We start from the raw sequence: 23,543 nt of genomic DNA, 5'->3' as shown, positions 1-23,543 counted from the left end.
CTTAGTTGATTAATAACATAGTAAAAGCATCCTGGAGACAAATTAAAGACTCACTTGCGGCTCACAAGCCGCAGAATGAGAATCACTGATCTAAGTCCTTGAATGCTATTAAACTAACAGCACAGGTAAAGGGAGTAAAAACAAACATATATCTAGGTCCCATTAGTTGACCTAAAAACTGAAGACTGGTTAATATCTAACCTTCTGAACAGCCTCTGTGTTACTATCAACAAGAGCTAGTACTCTTTGGGAGACAGTGTGTAGATTCCTTCAATTTCAAGTGGCTAGCATGTTCCAGGAAAAGCTACAGTAGCTGTCATGGGAGGGGGGCGGGTGAGAGAGCGAGCACTGATGCTGCTTCTGATCTTTCGCCGCCTACAGGAAATCCAAGCTACCTGGTATGAGAAGCTCCACGAGTGGGAGGATGCCCTTGTGGCCTATGACAAGAAGATGGACACAAACAAGGATGATCCTGAGCTGATGCTGGGACGTATGCGTTGCCTGGAAGCACTTGGAGAATGGTAAGAGGAGAATTCAGAATTGAGAATCCAGAAAAGTTTGAGCTCAAACAGCTTTTCCTGTTTCAGTTGATTTCAGACCCAGCCTCCTCCTGTTTTGCTATTTCTCTGTTTCATTTTGCTCCAGAAATATGGCGAATTATTTCTGAAATCTGCTTACTATTTGCCTGGTGAATTTTGCCATTCGTGCTACCCGTCAGGTGAATTCCTTGAATTACCATTTATTTGTACTTTCCTAACATTTAGAAAATATCAAGTTGCTGCTCACCCTACACATCAAGGCAGCACCTTGTTGCAGGTGTTGGACATCCCTGTCTGAGCCTTTTAGGGTGAAGCCATCTGATTAGCCAAGTTCCACCTGAAAGGGGACATGCAGCTGATCAGTTCTGTTCCGCCTTTAATAGAGAGGAGTTCTGGGAACACATAACTAGGCAGTATGGTTCAAAACTACCACCAAAAAGTGAGAGCCTTCCATGATGACTCATTTAGCTTTACTTGGCCTATTCAGCATTATTCACATGCCTGTCTGGAATGCGTGGACTTTTTTGTGCAAGTGTCAACAATGTTGCCTACTTCCCGGTAGCAATCTGAATGAGATTATGCCAGATAAATCATTCATTTTAAACCCCTTTCACCAAGTCTGCTGCAGATGTCTGAGTTTCTTATCTTGACTGTTTTTAACATTTTATTAGTTTTTGTCTTTTTTGGCATTCACTGATGGAAACCACATTACGTCCATGTCTTTGGCACATAGATCATGACATCGGAGTTTGTTTCCACCAGAGAGAGACCCATTAATGATTTAGAACTTGCAGATTATGGTGTTCCCCATGCTCACCTTGAATCAAGAGGCTAATTAGAGAAGACAGGTCCTGTGCACTGTAGTGTGCAGTTCTGCCTCCAGGCACAGCAAATCTGTGCATGTCCTGCCTCTCTACTGAGCTTCTCATGTCACTAGGCCTGTGTGCTGATGGGTCCTGACAGGAACCCATGTGACGGCACACAGGAAGAAGATTCCTCTCCATTGAGGTCATCGTACTGCTGCATAAACTGAGCTGCCTGGAAACTGCTGGGCTGCCCGAGAAGTCCAAAATCCAAACAGCATTTGTCTACCTCCTCCTGCTTCCTGAGTTTTTGCAGCAGGAAGAATGGAGCCTCCTGGTGGACAGTCTCTTATTTGTCCTTGCAAGGAGTAGGCAGTTCCCACCAGGGGTAGATGGGATTTCTCCCTCCTGTAGAAATCATCCTTTCTGATCAATCGTCTGCTTCCCTACACTTGGGAGAGATTTATTCTGAAAGATTTTGTTTTTCTATAGGAGCTATAAACCCCTGTATCTGTTGGCATATTCTGCAGGAAGGGAGGTAATCCCAGTGTTCTGACTTGCATTCAACCTTTCCTGATGTACAAAAGACCAACCCTCTGTCCAGATAATGTTCGATATGTGTACTGGGTGTCCTGACAGCACAGGAAATGCCCTGCGGCCCATTTGATATGCAGGCAGTGTTACTGGAATCCCAGCCATTCTGTCCTATGGTTACATTTCACATGGCTGCTTAAGTAATGCTCCCCTTACTGTTGCTGTTTTGGCAAGGGGGTGCGGGAAGGAAGTCAGACCCAATATTTGAAGACTTTAGTGCTGGAGAGATATGGGAGGAAACAGTGTTCCTGGAGAGGATGTAATAGCAAGAGCCTGGTCATTCCATGATCTAGTTCTCCAGAATCAAAAATGATTCTCTTCTGTGTAATTGGCTACACTGAAGCAAGATGCAGAGAGATATTGCAACACCTCCACAGGTGGTAGTTTTTTAGTATCAGATAATAGCCTAGAGAAGTTTGAGACTCGTCATGTAATTGCATTTGGCGTGTGAGTTTTAACAGCTCACTGCTTTGTTTTATTTCCTTACTAAAGAACTGTATATAAAATCATAGTGTATTCCTGTTCACAATTTAGAACAGCTCCTATTGCCCATCTTCTTCTTTCCTGGCTGTACACTTCTAGTTCTGTGTAGTAAGATTTTTCCTAAACAGTGCAGCTTGCAGCTAAGTTTCTTTTAACTTCACAAGGTCTGCTGGGAAGGAAGCAACAGGGCCTATTTCTGCATCAAAGAGGGAGCTTATGTCACTATCAAACAAAGTAAATATTTCATATAACCCAACAGTGCCACTGTCGTGTGGCCACCTCCTTCCCACTGACCATAATGTCACAATCCCAAGGTGGAGGATTTAGTGCCGTATTCAACTTGGGCTGCTGTCTGTCTTCTGGTGTAGTGCTGAACTATTCGTGCTGCTTGTTTCTGCTTGACAGTTCCTCTGGAATTGATGCTGCACCATGCTGTCATTCTCAGCATGCTGTGCAGTGAATATTTGAAAGTGCAGCCAAGGCAGGCCTAGCCACTTATCTCCTGGTATAATTATGTCTGCAAGAGCCATGCTTCTGTATTAGCTCAGATTGGATACTGATTCACTGCTGCTGCTGTTTTTTCCTGGACCATTAAGCTGTCAGTATGACTCTCTTGCCTGTGGCAACTCATCCATTCTCGTGTTGACTAATTCATCTTCCTCACTGGGACTAGAGACTAGCAATGAGAAGGCAAGTTGGTCTCCCTCATAGTTAACAGCTGCTTTGTTGCTACAGACTTTCCAGGCTGAGAAATACTGAACTTGCAACACCCAGAATAATTGGTGTGATCAACAACACATTCCAGGTTGATGAAAGCATCTTGGAGGTTCCCCTCTACTAGAGGTGAAGATTGGAGAGTCCCCTTTAAGAACCCATTGAGACAAGTCCTCATCCTTATTGACTGTAACTGTGATTGTGTAGCTGCACTTTTTGAAGCATGCAGACCGCATAGTGTGTTTATCCAAAGTGTGTTTAACAAAGCCGGGAGCCAGGAACTGTGCAGAACCCATTCATCACAGGTGTCCTTTTTACTGAGGTTTCCAAAGAAGTACCAAATGTTCCTTGCTTTAAGCATGTGGGTTATGAATTCTGGATTGAATGTAATACCCTGTTCTAGGCTGAAACTGACAGCTCCGTTTTTTAAATAATTTTTGACTGGTTTAGATTAGATGTTCTTGAGCTGTTCTGAGGTTAAATAACTCCTCATTGACCAAACCACATTATGTCTGTGGACTTGCCAAAAGGGAAGCAGTAAACCCCCTTCTTCTCCTCTATGTAAAAAAGGATTGATGGGGATAGGCCAGTAAAAACTCTAGGTGTAAGATTGTTCTTATTCCCTAGAAGCTATTAAAACATTTTAAAAACTGAGCTGTCAGCGCCATCCTAGAACAGGGTGTTACATTAAATCCAGAAAACACGACCCGCCTGCTTAAAACAAGGGGCATTTAGAACTTCTTTGAAACCTCAGTACAAGGGACACCTTGGAAGGTGGCTGTCACACAAAGCAAAACCCATTGAGGAGGTTTTCACTAACCTGAAACTGAATTATTCCTCCCAGGGGGCAGCTTCATCAGCAGTGCTGTGAAAAGTGGACGCTGGTAAATGATGAAACTCAAGCCAAGATGGCTAGGATGGCTGCTGCTGCTGCTTGGGGCTTAGGTAAGGTATGCCTTCCAGCTGTGCTTGAGGGATGGTGTAAGCTAGCAATTCAGGAATGAGTTCAGGGGTGTAATTTACATCTTTTAAGAAGTCTGAATCACAAGATGAGAGAACCTATAGAGCGGGGGCAAGCTTATTAATAGGGTTACATGAAATAATAAAATCAACAAGGAGTCCTTGTGGCACCTTAGAGACTAACCCATTTATTTGGGCATAAGCTTTCATAGTCTAGAACCCACTTCATCAGATGCATATAAATAATGAAGGTCATTTAATGTTCAAGCCCACAATGAAACCTGCTATGCAAAAGCTGCCAATGCACTCTTAGGTAATGAAGAGGTACCTTTTGAGGCCGTAATAATAATAAACGGATGGATTAATATAGTACCCTTTGACCTCTGCTGACTATAACAGGGTTCAAAAAAGAACTAGATAAATTCACGGAGGATAGGGTCCATCAATGGCGCTTAGCCAGGATGGGCAGGAATCGTGTCCCTAGCCTCTGTTTGCCAGAAACTGGGAATGAGCAACAGGGGATGGATCACTTGATGATTACCTGTTCTGTTCATTCCCTCTGGGGCACCTGTCGGAAGACAGGATACTGGGTCTGACCCAGTATGGCCATTCTTATGTTCTTAGGTTCATAAGTTTCAAATCTAATGTAGTTTGTACATGAAATGAGCATGATGTGATTTCACTAGTTTGTGAACAACAGAAAAACTGCAAAGCCATCCATTCCGTAACTATTTTGACAGGATGTTATCACACGAGAAGCCCCTGAGTGGAACAGTTCTGTAAATAGGTCCTGTTTGAGATGCATCAGTGGAAAGAGGTGGGGATAGCTTGCATAGCACATGCCTGCTGTCTGCCTAGCTCCAGCCAATGAGAGTAAACTTCCTCTTTTGTGAAACCCCAAAATGCAGCCAAACATTCCCGAAAGTTTCCTCCGCAAGAGCCCAATGTTAATGTTGCAGCTGTTCTATCACAAAGAATACAAGAACATTGCCTACCAAAATTAAACCTTGCCTTGTAAAACTACCCACATTACAGTTTGCTGAACCTGTTAATGAAGTCGCTTGTCCCTTCTGAAGACAGATTACTGTAGTGCTTGCTTTGATGTCTGTGTTTTCACTGGGAGAGAAGTGAAAATTTATCCATTTGAAGCAACTGCACTACTTGATGCCTGTATAGAAAAACACATGGAGCATTGTGCCACAAGTGGGTCCTCTATTTCATTAATGCAGAGCCCCTAAAGCAGTCACCTCTAGCTCTCAACATAAATACTGCCTTCCTGGAAGAGCCTGGTGGCCCATCTAATCCAGTGTCCTGTCTCCAGTTGTAACCAGTGCCAGATGCTTCAGAGGAAGTCTTAGAACCCCTGTGATATCTCTATTTGTGTAATGCTACACAGTGGGAGAAATAGCTTCTGATCCGTTCGTTCCTTGAAGCAGAGCTGATAGCTCTTGTAATTTTTCCTTGTTAGTGTAATGTAGATGGTACTCTTATTCATATACATTAAAAAATTTGCTAGGCTGATCAACAGTATCCTGGAGTAGCAGGTTCCTCAGGGTAATTGCACGGTGCAGTAAAAAAATCCTTTTTATCTTTTAGATTTGTTGCCTTTTTAATTTCCTGAACTATTTTTTTTCTGGTGTTATGGGCTGGGGTAAATAAGAGTGCCCACCTGGCCTGCTCTGTGCCACTCGTTGGAGTAGAATCCTCTTTATCTATATAAAAGGGGAACATCAAGTTGGTTCAAGCTTTTCAATGCAAATGCTTCATGGGGGCAGGGGGAATATAAGTGAGTTTTGGATAATGTGGGATTTCAGATAAGTGAGGTCTTTCTGTAGTTCCCTCAGCCATCCCAAGGCAGCTACTTTAAAGAACAGTATATGAAACCTCACATGGTGCCTTTGGACTCCAAATTAGTCACTTGGCTGGGATCCAATAGCACTGTGATTCTAACCACTGTAGTCTGTGCTTAACACTGGAGTCTAGTTCTAGCATGGTGTCAGAGAGGGCTGTGGCATCAGCCAGCGTGTCCGTGTCTCTGCAGGTCAGTGGGATAGCATGGAGGAATATACTTGCATGATCCCAAGGGACACCCATGACGGTGCCTTCTACAGGGCCGTGCTGGCACTGCATCAAGACCTCTTCTCATTGGCTCAACAAGTAAGTATCTTCCTTCATGACTTTGCTTCTGTAAATAAAGGATTGTGTGTCCTTCCATGCAGCAATGGAGCCGGTTTGAAAGCGGTTAGCCATAACTCATGAAACTGCTAATAACGTCTCTCAAGTTGAAACTCTGACCCCTGACGGCTCAGTTTGTTGTGTGTTTCCATGAATACTGCACTCGCTGTGTAGAGACATGTTAGCCCAAGAGTTGTCTTACTCGTACTCAGGTTTCTGTTCTATTGTGTCCTCTTGGCGGGTGGAGGGAAGTCATGGGACACATCCTGTCTGGGAAATTGTTCTGCAAAAGACAGCATTCAGTGAAGGGCACTGATGGCTAGAGACGTGAACAACAGTATCTCCTTGTCAGTCTGTGCATTCTTGGGTTTGCCAAGCCTTTTCAGAGTAATGTTAACGAATGCCAGATGCTGCAACTGATGCATACTTTCTGGTTTAGGTGCATGGCCCATCTTTACCTTCTTGTGCATCTCCTGTACCCGATCTTCCTTGCAGCTGTGAGGAGTCTTTGTAATCCTGAGGGTACGTCTACACTGCAATTAGAGGTGTGACTGCAGCAAGTGGAGACGTACATAACCTAGTTTTGACCTAGCTAGCTCCAATAACAACAGCAGTGAAACTGGCAGCACGAGCTGGGTGGGGTTACACAACCCATTCTGCCACCGGGCTGCTGTGACTTCCCTGCTATTGTTGTTTGAGCCAGCTAGGTCAAAGCTAGCTTTGGGTATGTCTGCACATCCTGCAGCCGCAACTCTGATTGTAGTGTAGCTGTACCCTTAGATTGAGACGAGGCATAAGGGGAAGGAAAGCATCTGCTGAACAGAGCCCTGTTGGTCTGAGTGCATCTTTGTCAGACATAATTCACGGGGAACGTCATCCCTTTGCAGGTGTGAAACATGTAGATTACTTTCCAAGGAAACTTGTGTAGGATTTCTCAGAATTCTGTGCTGACTTGCAGAATTCGATAAAGGAGCGATCCAATCTGCCCTGGCAGAACACGTGCATATCCCGAGTGATATGCACAAGAAAATGAGCCGAGTGTTTAATGGACTAGGGTTTGTAATTAACCTTTAACATTTTGAAAGGGAAAAGTTACAGATGAGAGATTAGATAATGAATGGCACCAGAGCAGGACCTTGTTTCATGCACTCAGAGTGTCTTATTTGTACTGAGATGTGTGGGGTTTGCAGGGTCTATAACATTCGTAAGAAGTTAGTGGGGCACGTAGAACTGTGAAGTCCATCTAAGGCCATGACTACACTAGCACTTATGTCAACAAAACTTTTGTTGCTCAGGAGTGTGAAAAAAACACCTCCCTGAGTGAGACAAGTTTTGCTGCCATAAACACTTGTGTGCACAGTGCTGTCAGTGGGAGACATTCTCCCAACATAGCTACTGCCACTTGTTGAGCTGGTTTTATGTCGTCGATGGGAGCACTCTCTCCCGTCAGCAGAATGCGGCTACACAAGTGGTGTTACAGTGGTACAGCTGTGCCACTGTAAGCTTGTAAATGTAGACATGGCCTTAGTAACTGCACGTTATCAAAGAACCAAAGCTCCTGAGGCTTTTCTGTAACTGGTTGTTTCACACTTATTACCAAACTCCCAACTCCTCCGTCCCTTACTCAGTGTTACAGTTGGACTTTGCAAGGACACTGGGGTCAAAAGCACGGCAAACACTGGTGACGCAGTCTATGTATGAGGGACTTTAGCAAATCCAAACTTCCATGGACAGGACCCACGTTTAGATTATAAATGCAAGTCCCAATTTTTTCCCCATACTCGCCATTGGATTCTCCAGTTTTCTGTTAGTTTCCATTTTAGAGCTAATCCTCCCTATAGGTGACTCTCCTTTTCTGGTGCCTGGCAGAGTTTGGGGTGGCTCCAACCTTCCTTTTGGGAGAATTGAGAGTGGACAGTTGAGTGTTGGTGTGAACTGTCACTGTCTTTGGACAAGGCACAACACTGAAGTCTCAACTTCCGTTTCAGTGCATTGACAAGGCCAGAGACCTGCTAGATGCTGAGCTGACCGCCATGGCAGGAGAGAGTTACAGTCGGGCCTATGGGGTGAGTATCTGACCTGCAGCCTTCGTGTTAGTTTAGGTTATTTATATGAGCTCAGGGCTTCCTGACTATATTTGTATATCAAATATAAAGGCCTGTGCAGGCCACACGGACCCACAAACTAAATGGCTCTTGTATGTGGGGATTGTGGCTTTTTAGAAAAGGGTCTGAATCCACTGAGAAGCAGAGTGAGCAAAATGTGTCTGACTGAACACCGGGACTCAGCACCCCACTACCAACCCTTACCTCTGCCCCGGTCAAGTTTTGTGGTTAGTTCTGTCTCCGTGTGGAAAAGCTCACCTTTCACTTCTTCACACCCCAGTGGAAAGTCCTCCTTAAGGTCAAAGTTTAGAAGCATTGTGTGGGAGGCTCAGGCTCAAGTGAAGATGGAGATGAAATTCCCTGCAGTTCCCTCCACAAATCAGAATTGGGGTTTTTGTTGCAGCAGTTTGAGGAAACCTAGAAGACAGTGGATTATCAAGATACCTGAAAGGCAACTGCCTGTTCTTTCCCTCTTGGTCAGTAGATAAACCCAAGTGCTGATCTTTAGTCATGGACTCACCGTGCATTGATTGGGATGGAATGTGATTGTTTCATTCAGGCTATGGTATCCTGCCAGATGCTATCAGAGCTGGAAGAGGTGATCCAGTATAAACTTGTACCAGAACGACGCGAGATCATCCGCCAGATATGGTGGGAGCGACTGCAGGTAAATCTGCTATAAACCTCTGTATACCTTCTGCCGGTGGTATGGACGCTCACGCAGTGCGCACCCACAGCTCCCATTGATGTCTGTTAGAGTTGTGAGTGCTCAGCACTTCTGACAATCAGACCCTGTCTCCCTCCCTCCCTCCTCCTCCCCCATTGGAGCATGCACAACAACCTGCTTTCTCTCTTCTTTACAGACGTGTCCTAAGCAAGTTCTCAACATGTATTTAATGCCTCTGGCCACTGCAATGGTGTACATGCTCATTTTAAAGCCTGACACAGGATCTTTCAAATGTGCCTGCTCCAAAGCAAGTTCTAAAGAGATCTGAGTGGAGTAGAGGTTTTAGTGAAACCTGCAGGGCCACTTGTCCAAATGTTCTGTCTAGCTTGCAGGTGCTAGGGTAGTACACTTCTCGGCTCCTCTTCTTTCATTTGCATGTCTGCATGTTAAATATAAATGAATATTCATGATGGAATGATTGGGATGAGTAATACTGAGAAACAGGACGCTGCATCAGTGTGCAAAGAGGCATAGAAATGTCCTGTATGCAGTGGTGTTGCAGCCGTGTTGGTCCCAGTATGTTAGATAGACAAGGTGAATGAGGTAATATCCGTTGCTGGGATATTACCTCACTCACCTTGTCTCTCTAATAGAAATTTCCTGGCATTTTAGGTCACCTTATCCACCGCACCTGGGCGGTGCAAGATTGTTCCCCTACTATTCTCCATTGATTTGTCCTGTCCACTTTTTTAAATGCCCCAAGCAATGGAGCTTTCACCAATTCCACTGGGAAGCTAATGCATCTTTTGCCTAGAGAGCATAACCCCAAGACACGTCTCAGGACTTAAGACCACCTAAATATTTTGAGTGGGTATCCTTTCTGGAGGGAGCTTTTCTGTGAGAGGGAGGGCCTGTACGTGAAGTAACACATGCAGTACCTTCTAGCACTGTCCAGAGAGATGTTCCTCGCAGGGGAACAAATTATAGTTAGAATGAAGTGTATAAACTGCATTGGACTTCAGTGTTCCATCTGGAGAGAGAATTCTCTCACTGCTATACAGGCCCCCACACTGAAGGGTGTTTACCTGTTGCTACTGTGAACATTTCAACTATTTAGGGAGCTGTGACAATGCTTTTTGCTTCCAAACTGCATTCTTGTCTGGAAAAGCTGAGAACATTCCTCTGGAGAGGAGAGGCTGAGTGTGATGGGGAGAGTAATGCCTATGAGTACAGCTGTTTATGGTCCTGAAAACAGTACATACAGTTCTTGTACATTTTATAGTGTCTTAATAATAATTATAAAATGCCTGTTTAGATGATTTGGTGGAAGATTGATTTGGGCATTAGGGAGGGCTGCATGGAACAGGCTTTTCTGTCTAATTTGCGTGCACCCAGTTTTGAAAAGTCAGTGGGGTACTTAGCTATTTAATCAGAGATAAGAAGACCTTCTTTTTTCCCTTGGTATGAGATTTTCCCTTCACGATCGCGTGCTGATTGAGCATTTGACTTGCCTGCAAAGATTTGTGTTGCTGCTTCCAGATAGAATCCCTTGCTGTCACAAAGTTGTGCTTGTCTCCAGTGGGCACGGTCTACCATAGATCTCTGGGATGGATTAAGTCTAAGTCAGTCCTGCATCCACCTAAATTTCAGAGGCCTCTTAAAGACTTATTTATCCCACCCTTGAAGAACTTGATCAACCCAGTCAGCCCAAGCCCCAGTGGGTGGCCAGTAGCAATCAGATATGTGCACCATGACCCCCAATTTTGCATCTGAGGCTTGGTCTACACTACAGAGTTAGGTCGGTGTAAGGCAGCTTACGTCTGCTGAACTCTGTAAGTGTCTACACTGCAACATTGCTCCCACCAATGTAAGTCGCCCACTATGCCGACGTAATAACTCCACCGCCGAAGAGGCGTAGTGCGTAGGTCGATGTCGTTAGTGCGACACACTGCGTTACTTACATCACCTGGTGGCTGTCAGCCTCGTGCAGGGCTCACAGCTGGAGGTCCCCTTCTCACCACCCTGGGGCTCACAGTTGGAGCCTGGCAGCCCCAGGGCAAGAGGGCTCCAACTGTGAGCTGACAGAGGGGGCATACTGTGGACATGAACCACTGCAGTAATTACCACGGTGGCTGTACTTCGACTTAATTTTGTAGTGTAGACAAGACCCAACTCTCTGGACGCACCCTCCAGCTTCAGGGCCAGATCCTGTCTCATCTGCTCTGTTGGACTTGAAGCTATTGTGGCACTCAGCACAGGTAGACAGTAACCAGACAACGCCTGCTCTAGCAGCTTAGCAGCTGGCAATTCAATTTCTGGCAGAGTGTCAACTAAATCACTTCAGCGTCTGTAAAAACCAGCAACAAGGAGGGGAAGGAAAAGGGCAATAACAAAAATATCTCTTGGCCGCTTTCAGAACTTTTTTGTTTTTGTACCTTCTGATATTGGAACTAGTCACTGTTGAAACCAAAAATAAAGTTCGAAGCTGGGTTCGGAAACGTTGTGAAACCCTTGCCTTGTTGTTTTGACAGGGCAGAAGTAACTGCTCTGCTTTTGGATCTGCGTCTGCTGTAAAAGGTCGCTCTCCTTTTTTCCATTAGAGAATGTCATTAGACTTGGAGCAACCAGCTGGCATCTAATGAGGTTCTGACTATTGAGTATGAGGCTCAGGGACTTACCCTCATTCACACATAGCAATGTTAAGAATGCAGCCAGTTAGTGCCATGTCTCTGTCTGCTGTGAAGTATGGGGACAGCAGTCACTTTAATCTTGGGGAGAGGCTCTTTGGTTATGGAGGGAACGGAGGAATGGTCCCAGTGGAAAAGAAACATTAATAGGTTCTGTCTGCACTTCTTTTCCCAGGGCTGCCAGCGCATTGTAGAGGACTGGCAGAGAATACTTATGGTCCGGTCTCTCGTTGTCAACCCCCACGAGGACATGAGAACTTGGCTCAAGTACGCCAGCCTATGTGGCAAGAGTGGGAGACTGGTGAGTCAGAGGATTGTGGGAAACCACTGTCATCAGGGGGCAAATAGTCATCCTAAGAGAGACTTACAGCCGAGTTCTGTTCCCATGCTGGGTCTGAAAACTTTAATGTAATAGTGTTAGTATTATTAATGCTTGGCTCTTACTTTGCACTTTCCATCATATCTAGATAGTTATGTTAGTATCATTGTTACGCTCCTAGTTCGGGCAGTAACCTCAATAATATTTATTACCAAAAAGATACATAGACCACAAAGAATTCCCACTCTTTATTGGCTACTGATGTGAAAACATAACATGTAGGGCCAGGAGAAAACATATGGTCTGTTGTGGGGAGGGGGCGGTTGTCCTTGTAAATACAGGAAATAGTAATCAGGCTGCTGGAGTATGTATCTCTCCATAACCCTCAGTACAGATAACAGCGGTAGCAGTTCACTCTTACGTTTTACCAAACCACATCCCTCTCCCCTGTGTATCGATACAGTTGCTTACTACTTTCTGACAACTTGTTCCATGTCCCAGGTGGCCTTTGAGCATAGAAGCTTGTTCTAAATTGCTTCAGAGCCAGTTTTCTCTGCCTCAATCCATAACCTCTAGTTTGACAGTTATTGTGAACTGGGTTCTATGCTGAGAATACCGGTGTAACTGATGAAATACTAACACAAGGTACGCGGCGAGACTGTGTGACCTGGGGCTACTTCTCCACAGTGACCATGCAGAATTGTTAAATCAGACGTTATATATGAAACTCACATGGGCATACAGTGGAAGTGTAGCCATGCACATGTTCCAGTGCACAGCTGCACTTTCTGCATGACGTGACCTGCCTATGTCCCCCTTAATACGGAGAAGCAATGTCACTTTACGCGGTTGTCATTAGAGACTGTTATGAACAAGGGACTGTAGAGGTGAGAGTAAGCATGTTATAACCTGTTTTTTTTTTCTTTGCCATTCTTTCAAGGCTTTGGCCCACAAGACACTTGTACTACTCCTGGGAGTAGACCCATCTCGACAGCTGGATCACCCATTGCCAACTGTTCATCCCCAAGTGACTTATGCCTACATGAAACACATGTGGAAGAGTGCCCGCAAGGTACATGTTATTTAGAACCTCGGAATCCTTTCCACTCTCAGTTGCTCTGTTTTCAGTTTCTTGCGGTGTCATAGCCACTAGCTCTCAAGTCCCCAAGGAACAAAACCAGGCTTCAGCTGATGATGATAATGATTTTACCCAAAAAAAGGCAAATAAATCATTTTATTTTTTTTAATTTGGTAAAATCTTTTTCAAGACTTATTAAAAATCCTAAAGGAGCACAGAGGATCTAAACCCAATTTGCTCTCTTTTGATTTCAAGTCCCCAAAATAAATCAGCAGCAGTTTCCTGAGAGGCGTAAAGAAGCATCAGCGGTAGATAGGATGCCCTTGCCAGGGTTTTTACCTACTTGCTGATGTATGGTGTGCTCCCAGCCACCCCATCACAAGGATACTGAAATTGCCATCTCCCAAATCATGCCCATTTGTGCCCACCTGGCTATCCCCTGGTCAGGGCTATAGGCTGACAGAGCGAAGGAGCTTGTCATCCCCACAAGCTGCCCCAGAATCATGGTCTCACAGTCACACGTGTACCCCACGGTGATGCCCAGTAAAAAAAGCAAGAAAACTAGTTGCAACCTCAATAAAGAAAAGGCAAAATAGATTTTTGTGATGGGTATGGATGAAAACATTCAACAGATGAAAACTTCCAACCGAGAGGCAGCTGGAAAGTACCTAGGGCTTTGTCAGGAGAACAACTTGGTTGTGAGGAGCCTGGGATGAATGTTCTAACATTGCAACACAGAAAGAGTTTACATACTCAAATCCAGTAAGCTCTAGACGGGATGACTTCTCTTTTTTTTAATATACATTAAAGCCTCTGTTTATTCTCAAATGTTCTACCACATCTTTTTCAGTTTTTCTGTCTTTGGGCTTGCCAGCGCTGGGACCGTGCCATTTGCAAGCACTTAGCCTAACCCTCTTCCGTGAAATGTAAAAAGCATAAGGAGCTGCCTGTGTGTAGAACAGAGTGCACCAGAGCGGTCTCCTACTCTATTCAATAAATGCCATGAGGTATCTCCATGGTATCATTCTCTGTCATACCTCCAGGTATATCTCCTCTCCACTGACTGCCTATGTAAGGGAAGGAGGACCTCGGATTGATGCTTTCAAGTCTTCTACTTGATCTGTGATGGAGAAAGAGGGTGCTTGGTAGGCAAGATGTGAGGGACAGTTGTAGTGAGCAGCATGAAAGAAGGTGTGCACCGAGTAAGAGAAGCAGCCGGAGAAAGGATTGTGTGGCGTATGAAAGAGGAAAAAAAGGGCATAAGAGCACAGGAAGAAGCTGAGACAAGATTATGCAGGGTCATGAGAGCAAGGCTGTTCGGTATGACACAATAGAAGAAGACAGTGAAGATTGAAGGAGAGGGAGGACAGGGATCAGACACACACCCTCCAATACCTGAGCTGTTCTCTTTCTTTATTGCATTATATAGCCTCTTTGGTGCAGGGGCTATGCCTCTCTGTTTCTAGTTTGTAAAGCTCTGTGTGTATTTATAGTGCTGGTTAAGCAATACCTCATCCCCAGGACAGTATTCGAACTGCATGTAAGGTTCAGCATTGGTTGTGAGCTCTGTTCTGCTTGGAGACAGGGACCCATGACTATTAAATAGGCTCTTTGCACACCTTTTAAATGTAAGTGCTTGATTTTTGAAATGCAGGCTAGAGCTGCAGCCCTGTCATAGCAGAAGCCGGGTTACAATGTGACAGGGACTGCAATCTAGAAAATGTGGATGCTTGTGTTTCATCTGGACAAAACACTGAAAATGTGGGAACATTCTTGTATTGCTGGGGGATGGACTACGTGATCGAATAGTGGTTGTTTTTTTTATTATGTATCTGTGAAATAGAATGCATATAGACATATGGCTGTTTTTAGAACGTTATGTGACCAGGCATGTAACCTCGATGTGGGACCCTGTATAACTTTTAGTGCGGATCTGTAGTTGTAGAAGGCTGAGGTTTCTCCTGCCACGCTCAGATTTGGAATAAGTCATAACTTGCCTGAAACTTGCTCTGTTGTTAGCTATCTACTTCTAACTTGACACCTCCCAAATCCACTGAAAGACAAAATGAGGTCTAGATGGTGAGCTTCCACTCTGCACCTATAGACTAATATTAGCCTTTCTCAGAGATGTGGTGTAGTGAGAGAATAAACCCCGCAGAGCCTCTCCAAACAAAGACTTTTGCCAACCACTGCAGGCCAAAGAGATTCCTCCCACTACAAAACCGCACATTGATTTATAAATCCACTTGTTTAAATAAACTGCCCACTTTGATACTCGGGAGTACATTGCCTTAGAATTCATGTCAATTGAAACAGAAGAGTTTTATTCTGTATAGTGACATAAGGAAGCAGATTGCCAGGCATGGGTAGGAATGGGAGGTTGGGAGCATCAGGTTTTTAAAAGTATGTCTTCACCCATTTTAGATAAACCTTAGTTACATTCAGTAGAAGAGTACTACCAGTTTACTGGCAGATATTTAATGGGGATGGGTATCTTATTAACCACATAAAGATCCCTCTGCTATCCCTGTGTTCGGATTAGCAGCATGACAATTTTCTATGTTCTGCCTCTCGGTTAAAACTCTTTTTTTCCTGATGATTGATTGAATTCAGCATGCTGAAAAATAAGGTTGACATTTGCACTGAGCTGATGAGTCATTCCAATTCAGGTGTCTCCTGTCTCACCCTCTTAAATAGCTCCGTTAATGAGAAAAATGCTCATTCCCATAGACAGAAGAGAAACAAATTGGCCTCTTAATAGCACATTGTGCAGTTCCTGACCTGAAGTGACCTTTTATATTTCAAGGGCTTTAGCTTTAATCGCTTCCAGTGGCGCGCAGACACCTCTTTTGACATTTAACTTCAATTTTTCTTGCTTTTAATTTTTTTCATTGAGTTGAAAGTATTTTTCCCCAAATCTTGCTATCAGGAGCTGCTTCCGCACTAAACTCTCTCTAGCCCATCAGAAAAAGAGCCATGTGCTGTTCCATGAGGCTTCCAAAACAACCTGCAGACAAGTCTGGACCTTTCAACTAGTTAAAGATCTAAAATACTTCAGGACTGGCACTATGAGCCAGGCCTGGAGTCTGAGGGGAGAAGAGGGAAGCCCAAGAAGCTGCAAGTTTCCTTAGGCAGTTTTTCCTCAAACCAGTTTTCTCATGCAAAGTGTGTTATAGATGGGCTTCCCGTAATCTCTGCTACCATCAATCTGCTTGCCACTGTGACATATTTACAGATGACAAAATCCCTCCTAAATTTGGTGGGCCACCAGATTATTTAAGAATGTCTGCTCTACATTAGCCACCTCTTTGCTTCCAAGTGAATTTCAGGGTGCTGGTTACATTCATCGAAGTCCTGGATAATCTGGGACATGCCCCAATGTCCTATGGCAAATCAGCTGAGAGGTTTTTGTTGGATTCCTAGGATCACATTTTCCAGGCCCAGCAGTAGACCCTTCTCCGTTGAAGGTTCTCGTTTGTAGAGTTGACTTTGTCAAGTTGCCAGAGCCAGATTTTGTTGGCCTGAAGAGCATAGTACTAGGGCACATCTCTACAGCCAGGCTTTTGGCTGAATGTATGAGATGAAGGTGAGTCCACTGAAGTTAAGTCCCGAGTAGCAGTTCAGTTGCCAGATTTGTGAGGTGGTGATTCAAGATTCATGGCACCTAACAGTCTTTACCGTGCATGAAAGAACATAGAATAAATCCATTTATACATCCATCATATAAAGCAAAGTTATTCCATATGGGTGTAAATGGTTAGAGGGCATTGAGGGGGAAATTAAGATCTGCTTTGGCTCCCAGGAATACCTGTATTTCCAATAGATCGCCTTCTCCCTTGTGAAGCTGTATTTAGCCCGTACGTTCATACTCTCGACATCCGATTGCAGATCGATGCCTTCCAGCATATGCAGCACTTTGTGCAGACAATGCAGCAACAAGCACAGCATGCCATCGCAACCGAAGACCAGCAGCACAAGCAGGAACTCCACAAACTCATGGCACGGTTAGTACGGTGTCCTTTGAGGTCCAGTGCCTGGTTATTGCCACCAGCACAGATTCTGAGGTTGCAGAATCCTTGCAGAAAATACATGAACAGTAATTCCACTTAGAATGGCAGGGCCGGCTCCAGCTTTTTTGCCGCCCCAAGCGGCAACGAGGGGGGAAAAAAAAAAAGATAAAGCCGCGATCGGCAGCGCTTCGGCAGCTGCTCTACCGTGCCGCTTCATTCTTCGGCGGCAATTTGGCAGCCGGTCCTTCCCTCGAAGAGGGAATGAGGGACCTGCCGCCGAAGATCCGGACGTGCCGCCCCTTTCCATTGACTGCCCCAAGCACCTGCTTCCTGCGCTGGTGCCTGGAGCCGGCCCTGTAGAATGGGGAGGGCCAGAGTTGTCTTCATTTTGCCGATAGAGGCCGGTTGTGTTATGTCACATGCCTGTCCAGTGTGTAATTCCAGCAGCTAAGCCTTCTGCAAATTCAGAGGCTCTGCTGAATGACATTGGTTAATGACACTGAGACATCCTTTAAGCAAGCTTGTGTTTGTCTCAGGCAGCTGGTTGTATTTTTCCTGCTGTGTGGCTGATTGATTGAAGAAGCCAGAGGTCCCAGCATGATTAATTCTTTGTTTTTGGGGGGTTCCAGTCAGCAGTAAAGAAACACTTCCACATGGCTGGCTCAGCCTGGCACATCCAGGCTTCTGGCAGCTCAGGCACTTGATGCAGCTGTGCTTCTGGCAACCGGGTGCCCAGCTTGAGGTAGCCTCTTAAAAAATAGTGTTACGTTAAAAATACGTCTAGTAAAAATGTCAGTTTCCCTTCTGAGTTCTTGGGGCCTGGAGATTCTATCATTTCCTGTTCGAGTAAGAAACTGAATGATCAAAAGATGATGAGGTTTTACTGCTGAACGGAACTTTAAAAAGGACCTTTATTTTTTCATAACTGTATATTCTTTCCAGAATGAGAGTTTTATAACAGCCATTCTCTTCCTACGCCACCTGTAATGATCTAGCTTGAAAGGCAAGTGCTGATGAGTTCAGCACTGAATTTTTCCTGTGTAACACTCATTGAAAATTGAAACAGATAGAAAGGACTGGGCTGCATTATTGCACTTAAAGCTTCCCGAGGGAACTAAGCATTAAACCTTTCAGAGCATCCCTCCTGTTGCAATGAACATATTTTATTTCCTGTCTTCGGGGCAGGAGTGAACAATGATTCTTGGCTGTGGCCAAGACTAGTCTCCATGCACCCTAGCGACTGGTTTTCATAGCGCATTCCCTCAGGGCCTGCTGGCGGTGGGTGGGTTATGTGATGCTTTTATCTGTGGCCACTCAGTACGTTATGTCCGGCACCTCATATAGTGACAGCGTCCCCTGTATTGTGATTTCCATAAGAGGATTTCAGAACATTTTATGAACATTAATTAAGCCTCCCGATGCCCAGTGGGACACTTATTATCCTCATCTTATAACTGGGTATACTGAGGCGCAGAGAGTTTGTGACTTGCCCAGAATCAAAGCAAGTTAGCAGCCGAGTTTAGAAACAGAACCTTTGGAGTCTTGACCCTCGTGAGCTACTTTAACTACAGAGTAGCTCTTCCCAGTCTGTGTTTAAAGGTGGCTTATCGAATGGGTTTCCAGATCATTCTTTTCAGAGCTTGGACAAGAATTCTGCATTTTAAACTGACAGTCTGATTTCGTAATGCTTGTTCTGTTTTCGGGTGGTTAATTTTCCTGGCTTTTTCAGGTGTTTCCTGAAACTGGGCGAGTGGCAGCTTAATCTGCAAGGCATCAATGAGAGCACTATCCCCAAAGTCCTGCAGTACTACAGTGCCTCAACCGAGCACGACGGCAACTGGTACAAGGTAGCCGAGGAGAGAACTCAGTACTAAACTGTGGAGGCAATACAAGGAGTCCTGTATCCCAAAATACAACACAGCCTTGTGCGGCCCATATAACCTTCTGCCCTCTTAAACTAGGTTAGACACTGGTATATCACTGACCCCAGTGGAAGTGACCCTGCAGCTCAGGTCAACATGCAGCCGCTGATTTTTGCTGACCAGTGGAACGGGACTGCAGTTCAACCCATGCTGTCACATTTGAGATCTTCTCCCTTATGGGTTAATTATGGCTGCTTAGATGAATGGGGGAAATTAATCTATGGGGAAGTGTTAAAACTTGCTCCATGACGTGTTGTAATTCTATAGGATTTCCACGGTGAAGCCAGAAGCTCCTTTGAGAACTAAAAGTGTTCCTACACATTTGAGACCAGATATCCCCTTGGGCAGCCTGCTCCTCACCATGTACCCTTCTGTCTCTCCCCCATTGTCCTCTCCTTATATTTCATTTCCTCTTGTCCTTCGACGAGCTAGATGGGAGGGGGGGGGGAGGGCCTAATTTTATTTTGCTGCAGCAGGGATCCTTTAATCACTAGAAAGTGGGGGCTGTGTAGAGGCTTCATCGTTCTTGGGATTCCTGTTGATATTCTGCTCCTCCATCGGCAGGCCTGGCACGCCTGGGCAGTGATGAACTTTGAGGCTGTGCTTCACTACAAACATCAAAACCAGGCCAGAGATGAGAAGAAGAAACTGCGTCATGCCAGTGGAGCCAGCATCACCAGTGCCAACACGGAGGGCAGCGGTAGCGACAGCGAGGCAGAGAGCACAGAGAACAGTCCCATTCCATCTCCTGTGCAAAAGAAAGTCACTGAGGTACGGCCCTCCCTGCCTGCTGGGGATGAGTGGCGCCGCTTGGTGGGTGAATTGATTCAAAGGCATATCATGTGACTTTCCTTTCTGAGAAGTCTCTAATGACACACATTATAGGAGGTATAATTTGAAGCAGAAAGTTTTAGTAGTTCTTAGTGTTTTATAATTTTTGCCCATAAATTCAAGTATAATAAGAACCCTAGCTGCTGTTGCACTGCAGGGGAGGTGGTGAGGAAAGAACAGGGGGTATCTACGTATTCTCTGCAAGGGTGGGAGGTAGGTGTGGACTTAAGTATAGAGTACTGGGTGCTGGAATATATGAATATGTCCTGTGGGAGTGAGGGCTAGAGACAGGGTTGGTGTGAATCATATGCATGCCTGTATATATGTTTCCCTCCCCTCTGCTCAGAATTCATGGGGGCAGCCTGCAGGCTGAGAGACGTGTTCACCTTGCACTCCATTGCCTACCGCCTTCCCGCTGATACAACCTCAGATGCTTTTGTAGAACTAAGGCAGCTATTTTCATTCCCACAGGATTTGTCCAAGACCCTCTTGCTGTATACCGTCCCTGCTGTCCAGGGTTTCTTCCGCTCTATCTCTCTGTCTCGAGGCAACAATCTCCAGGACACTCTCAGGTACCTAGTAAAGCACACACCAAACAACATCAAGCTGCTAGTGATGTACAGAACTCACTCACTTTAGGACTCCCTGTAACATGTTCCTGCTCTCTTCACGTACAGCTAAACAAATCGAAGACTGAACAGTCAGTCCAAGCTTGTTTATAACCACATGTTCTTGGTTGTGGGGAAGAAGAGACTGCTGTAGGTTCTGAAAACAAGACACTGGAATGTCCTGTTTTTCTTTCTTCAGGGTCCTTACTCTATGGTTTGACTATGGTCACTGGCCTGATGTCAATGAAGCTCTGGTTGAAGGGGTCAAGGCAATCCAAATAGACACCTGGCTGCAGGTAAGGAGTAGGAGGGGCTGGGGTAGATTCCACTTCTTACCTACCCCTTTGGAATCTCAATGACTGTAATATGCCAAATGGCACCCTGCCAATGGAACCTCTGTACGTGACCTGATGAGAGCAGGGTGCCCACAGTAGGAATTGTAAATCTTTTAATAAGCTCCTTGGACAGACACTGGAGCAGCATGCCTGGATGCCTGTCTGATCTGATTAGTGCCAGAGAAGGAGAAAGGATGAGGGATTTTAAAGTTAGACATAACATGCAGTAATGGCAATGGGGTGTGAAACCCTGCTGTGCTACTCTTCTGTAATCCAGACCCTCAGTCCGTTTCAGGATGACTGTGTAGACTGCGTTTCATACAAGAGGCTCCACTTTTTATTTGCTTGTTCAAGATGTGGGAGAAGCCTGAAACAGTTTGCATGGGGAGTATCATCCACCACTGTGTGCAGGAATTAATATCTACCACAAGGGACTGGTTGCACATGATAGTCACATAGCTGTTCTGTACCTCTGACATCACCATTTGGATCTCTGTATTCTCTGTCTAGTTTGTAGAATGCATGCTGGAATCTCTGGCTACTTTGCGGTGGACGAACAGAGCCTTTGAGGTCTCTGATGAGAGTGGTTGGACTGAGCAGCTTGTGAACTATACATGCGAGTGTGACTGGGATCTTTATTTTCTCGCCTTTGCTATCAGGTGATCCCTCAGCTCATTGCAAGAATCGATACCCCTCGGCCTTTAGTGGGGCGCCTCATTCACCAGCTCCTCACAGATATTGGAAGATATCACCCGCAGGTAAGCTGTGGCCCTGAGGAAGATTCTCAATAGATTCTTGGTCAAATAAAGCTTCCTTATTCTATTAGATGTCTATAATGAGAGTGACTAGGGAGTGAAGGAGTGAGGGTCAGATGCTGGCACAGGACTGGTTATAGTTTATATCAGACAAGCTTCATTACTGCTATCTCGCCTGAATAGCTTACTCATTCCCCTGAAAGATTTTTCCCCTCAGCCGCCTCACAGGAAAGATAGAAACGAGGGGCAGATGAGACATGCAGCACTGAGCCCAGACAGAATTTAAAGTCCTCTCTGTCTGTTGGGACACCTGATGGTGAAAATTGATTCCTTAAATTTAACTCCATTAAGTAATTGTTATGGGACAGTAGCTGTTGCTAACACACTAGCTGCATTTCCTACCTTGGTGTAGAGAATCTGTCCTAGCATGCTGGGGAGAAGAATTTTCTTTCCTCTATCAGTTTGGCACCAGTTCATCACCACTGGAATTACCCTGCTATCTGATCAGTGAAAATCCAAGCATTTCAGATAGTGGGACTTTCTGATGGAAAAACAAATGTGTTTAATCCTTCAGTTATCCATTTCAATAAGTGAGTTACTTTTTCTGCTGCAAAATTGTCATTTCTTAGTAGAATAGTATTGAAGCAGGTTTGTCACCTGGTTTCTATGTGCTTGGGACTTTATTTTATTTTGTTTTAGTCTTGTTAGTCTCTTGATCTATGCAGCCGCTGTTATGTGTGTGCAGTTATAAATTATTACTGTGTGATGTCTGTCATAGGCTTTGATCTACCCCTTGACTGTGGCCTCTAAGTCCACCACAACTGCACGCCACAATGCTGCCAATAAGATCCTGAAAAACATGTGTGAGCACAGTAACACTCTGGTACAGCAGGCGATGATGGTGAGTGCTGTGTGTATGGTCAATAAAGAATCATTCCAGGGACTGATGCACCAGCCATATTAAGGTTTTTTGGTCTGTTCTTATAGCAATATTCTCTCCCATGAAACCAAAGAAAAATGTTGATTTGTTGATTCTGAGTATGATGAATTTGTTGGGAAGGAATGATAGTGTTAGAGTACACAGTCTCCAGGAGACTTTCTAGTGTGATGGGACCATAAACTTTAAATATTGGGATTATGATGTTTGTCACAGATGAACCTGGGGAGGTGAGGAGAATGGGGAAAGGGAATCATTAGCTCCATAAAGAGAAACATTAATTTAATGAGAAAGGGAAACAGAACATCCCAAGTCTGACTTGTTTCTGGGGAAGGGGCCAGTTTATCTTGATTGCTAAATTCTTAATGAATAACTGAAAGACACGAATATATTACCAGGCAAACTTCATGTGATTGCAAACATATTGGCAGGGGAGCAAATCAGTTTATAGTAGTCCAATAGGGTACTCACAGGAGAAAGTTTATCAAGTAGAGGTTTGTGTGGCATCCTCTAGCCACCAGCAGGGAGTAGGTGAAATCATTCTCAAGGTGAAAGTAGTCCAGTACTTTTAAGCCTCTCTGCGTCCATGCGATTTTTTTTCCCCCCATAGGAATTTATTATCTTCCCTATCCTAATCCAGGTGAGCGAAGAGCTGATCCGGGTAGCCATCCTCTGGCATGAGATGTGGCATGAAGGGCTGGAAGAGGCATCCCGTCTGTACTTTGGAGAGAGGAATGTGAAGGGAATGTTTGAGGTGCTGGAGCCACTCCATGCTATGATGGAGCGTGGGCCCCAGACTCTCAAGGAAACATCTTTCAATCAGGTATCTGCTAGTGGAGTGCAGTCTGAGCTTCCTGTAGCCCCAAAAAACGAACACCCTGCCTCAAAAACATTCCCAGTACCTTTTATCAAGGTAGTAAAAAAGGCAATGGATTTTTTATTATTGAATGGAGGGCTGCTGTGTGTGGCGTGTGTCTCTCTCTCTCTCTCTCTCTCTCTCTCTCTCTCTCTCTCTCTCTCT

At 44.9% G+C, this 23,543-nt stretch overlaps 1 protein-coding gene across 3 annotated transcripts in view; it reads left to right on the top strand.

The window, feature by feature from the left end:
* Positions 1 to 23,543, top strand: part of MTOR (mechanistic target of rapamycin kinase) — a 103,853-nt gene that overhangs the window by 67,284 nt on the left and 13,026 nt on the right. For all 3 annotated transcript variants that reach the window (XM_024210561.3, XM_024210560.3, XM_029913528.1), the window contains 15 exons: positions 382 to 521; positions 3,978 to 4,078; positions 6,135 to 6,250; positions 8,257 to 8,334; positions 8,933 to 9,040; positions 11,903 to 12,028; positions 12,987 to 13,118; positions 17,013 to 17,128; positions 18,864 to 18,981; positions 19,621 to 19,827; positions 20,359 to 20,459; positions 20,695 to 20,791; positions 21,490 to 21,588; positions 22,364 to 22,486; positions 23,163 to 23,345. In XM_024210561.3, the coding sequence (XP_024066329.1) occupies positions 382 to 521; positions 3,978 to 4,078; positions 6,135 to 6,250; positions 8,257 to 8,334; positions 8,933 to 9,040; positions 11,903 to 12,028; positions 12,987 to 13,118; positions 17,013 to 17,128; positions 18,864 to 18,981; positions 19,621 to 19,827; positions 20,359 to 20,459; positions 20,695 to 20,791; positions 21,490 to 21,588; positions 22,364 to 22,486; positions 23,163 to 23,345 (1,845 nt within the window). The remainder of the gene's footprint in view (positions 1 to 381; positions 522 to 3,977; positions 4,079 to 6,134; positions 6,251 to 8,256; positions 8,335 to 8,932; positions 9,041 to 11,902; positions 12,029 to 12,986; positions 13,119 to 17,012; positions 17,129 to 18,863; positions 18,982 to 19,620; positions 19,828 to 20,358; positions 20,460 to 20,694; positions 20,792 to 21,489; positions 21,589 to 22,363; positions 22,487 to 23,162; positions 23,346 to 23,543) is intronic.

Source organism: Terrapene carolina, unplaced genomic scaffold (assembly GCF_002925995.2).
Source record: "Terrapene carolina triunguis isolate 2854851 unplaced genomic scaffold, T_m_triunguis-2.0 Scaffold714, whole genome shotgun sequence".
In the NCBI taxonomy this organism is placed as follows: domain Eukaryota; kingdom Metazoa; phylum Chordata; order Testudines; family Emydidae; genus Terrapene; species Terrapene triunguis.
The sequence above is the reverse complement of the archived record's forward strand: the minus strand, read 5'-3'. Positions and strand labels throughout refer to the sequence as shown.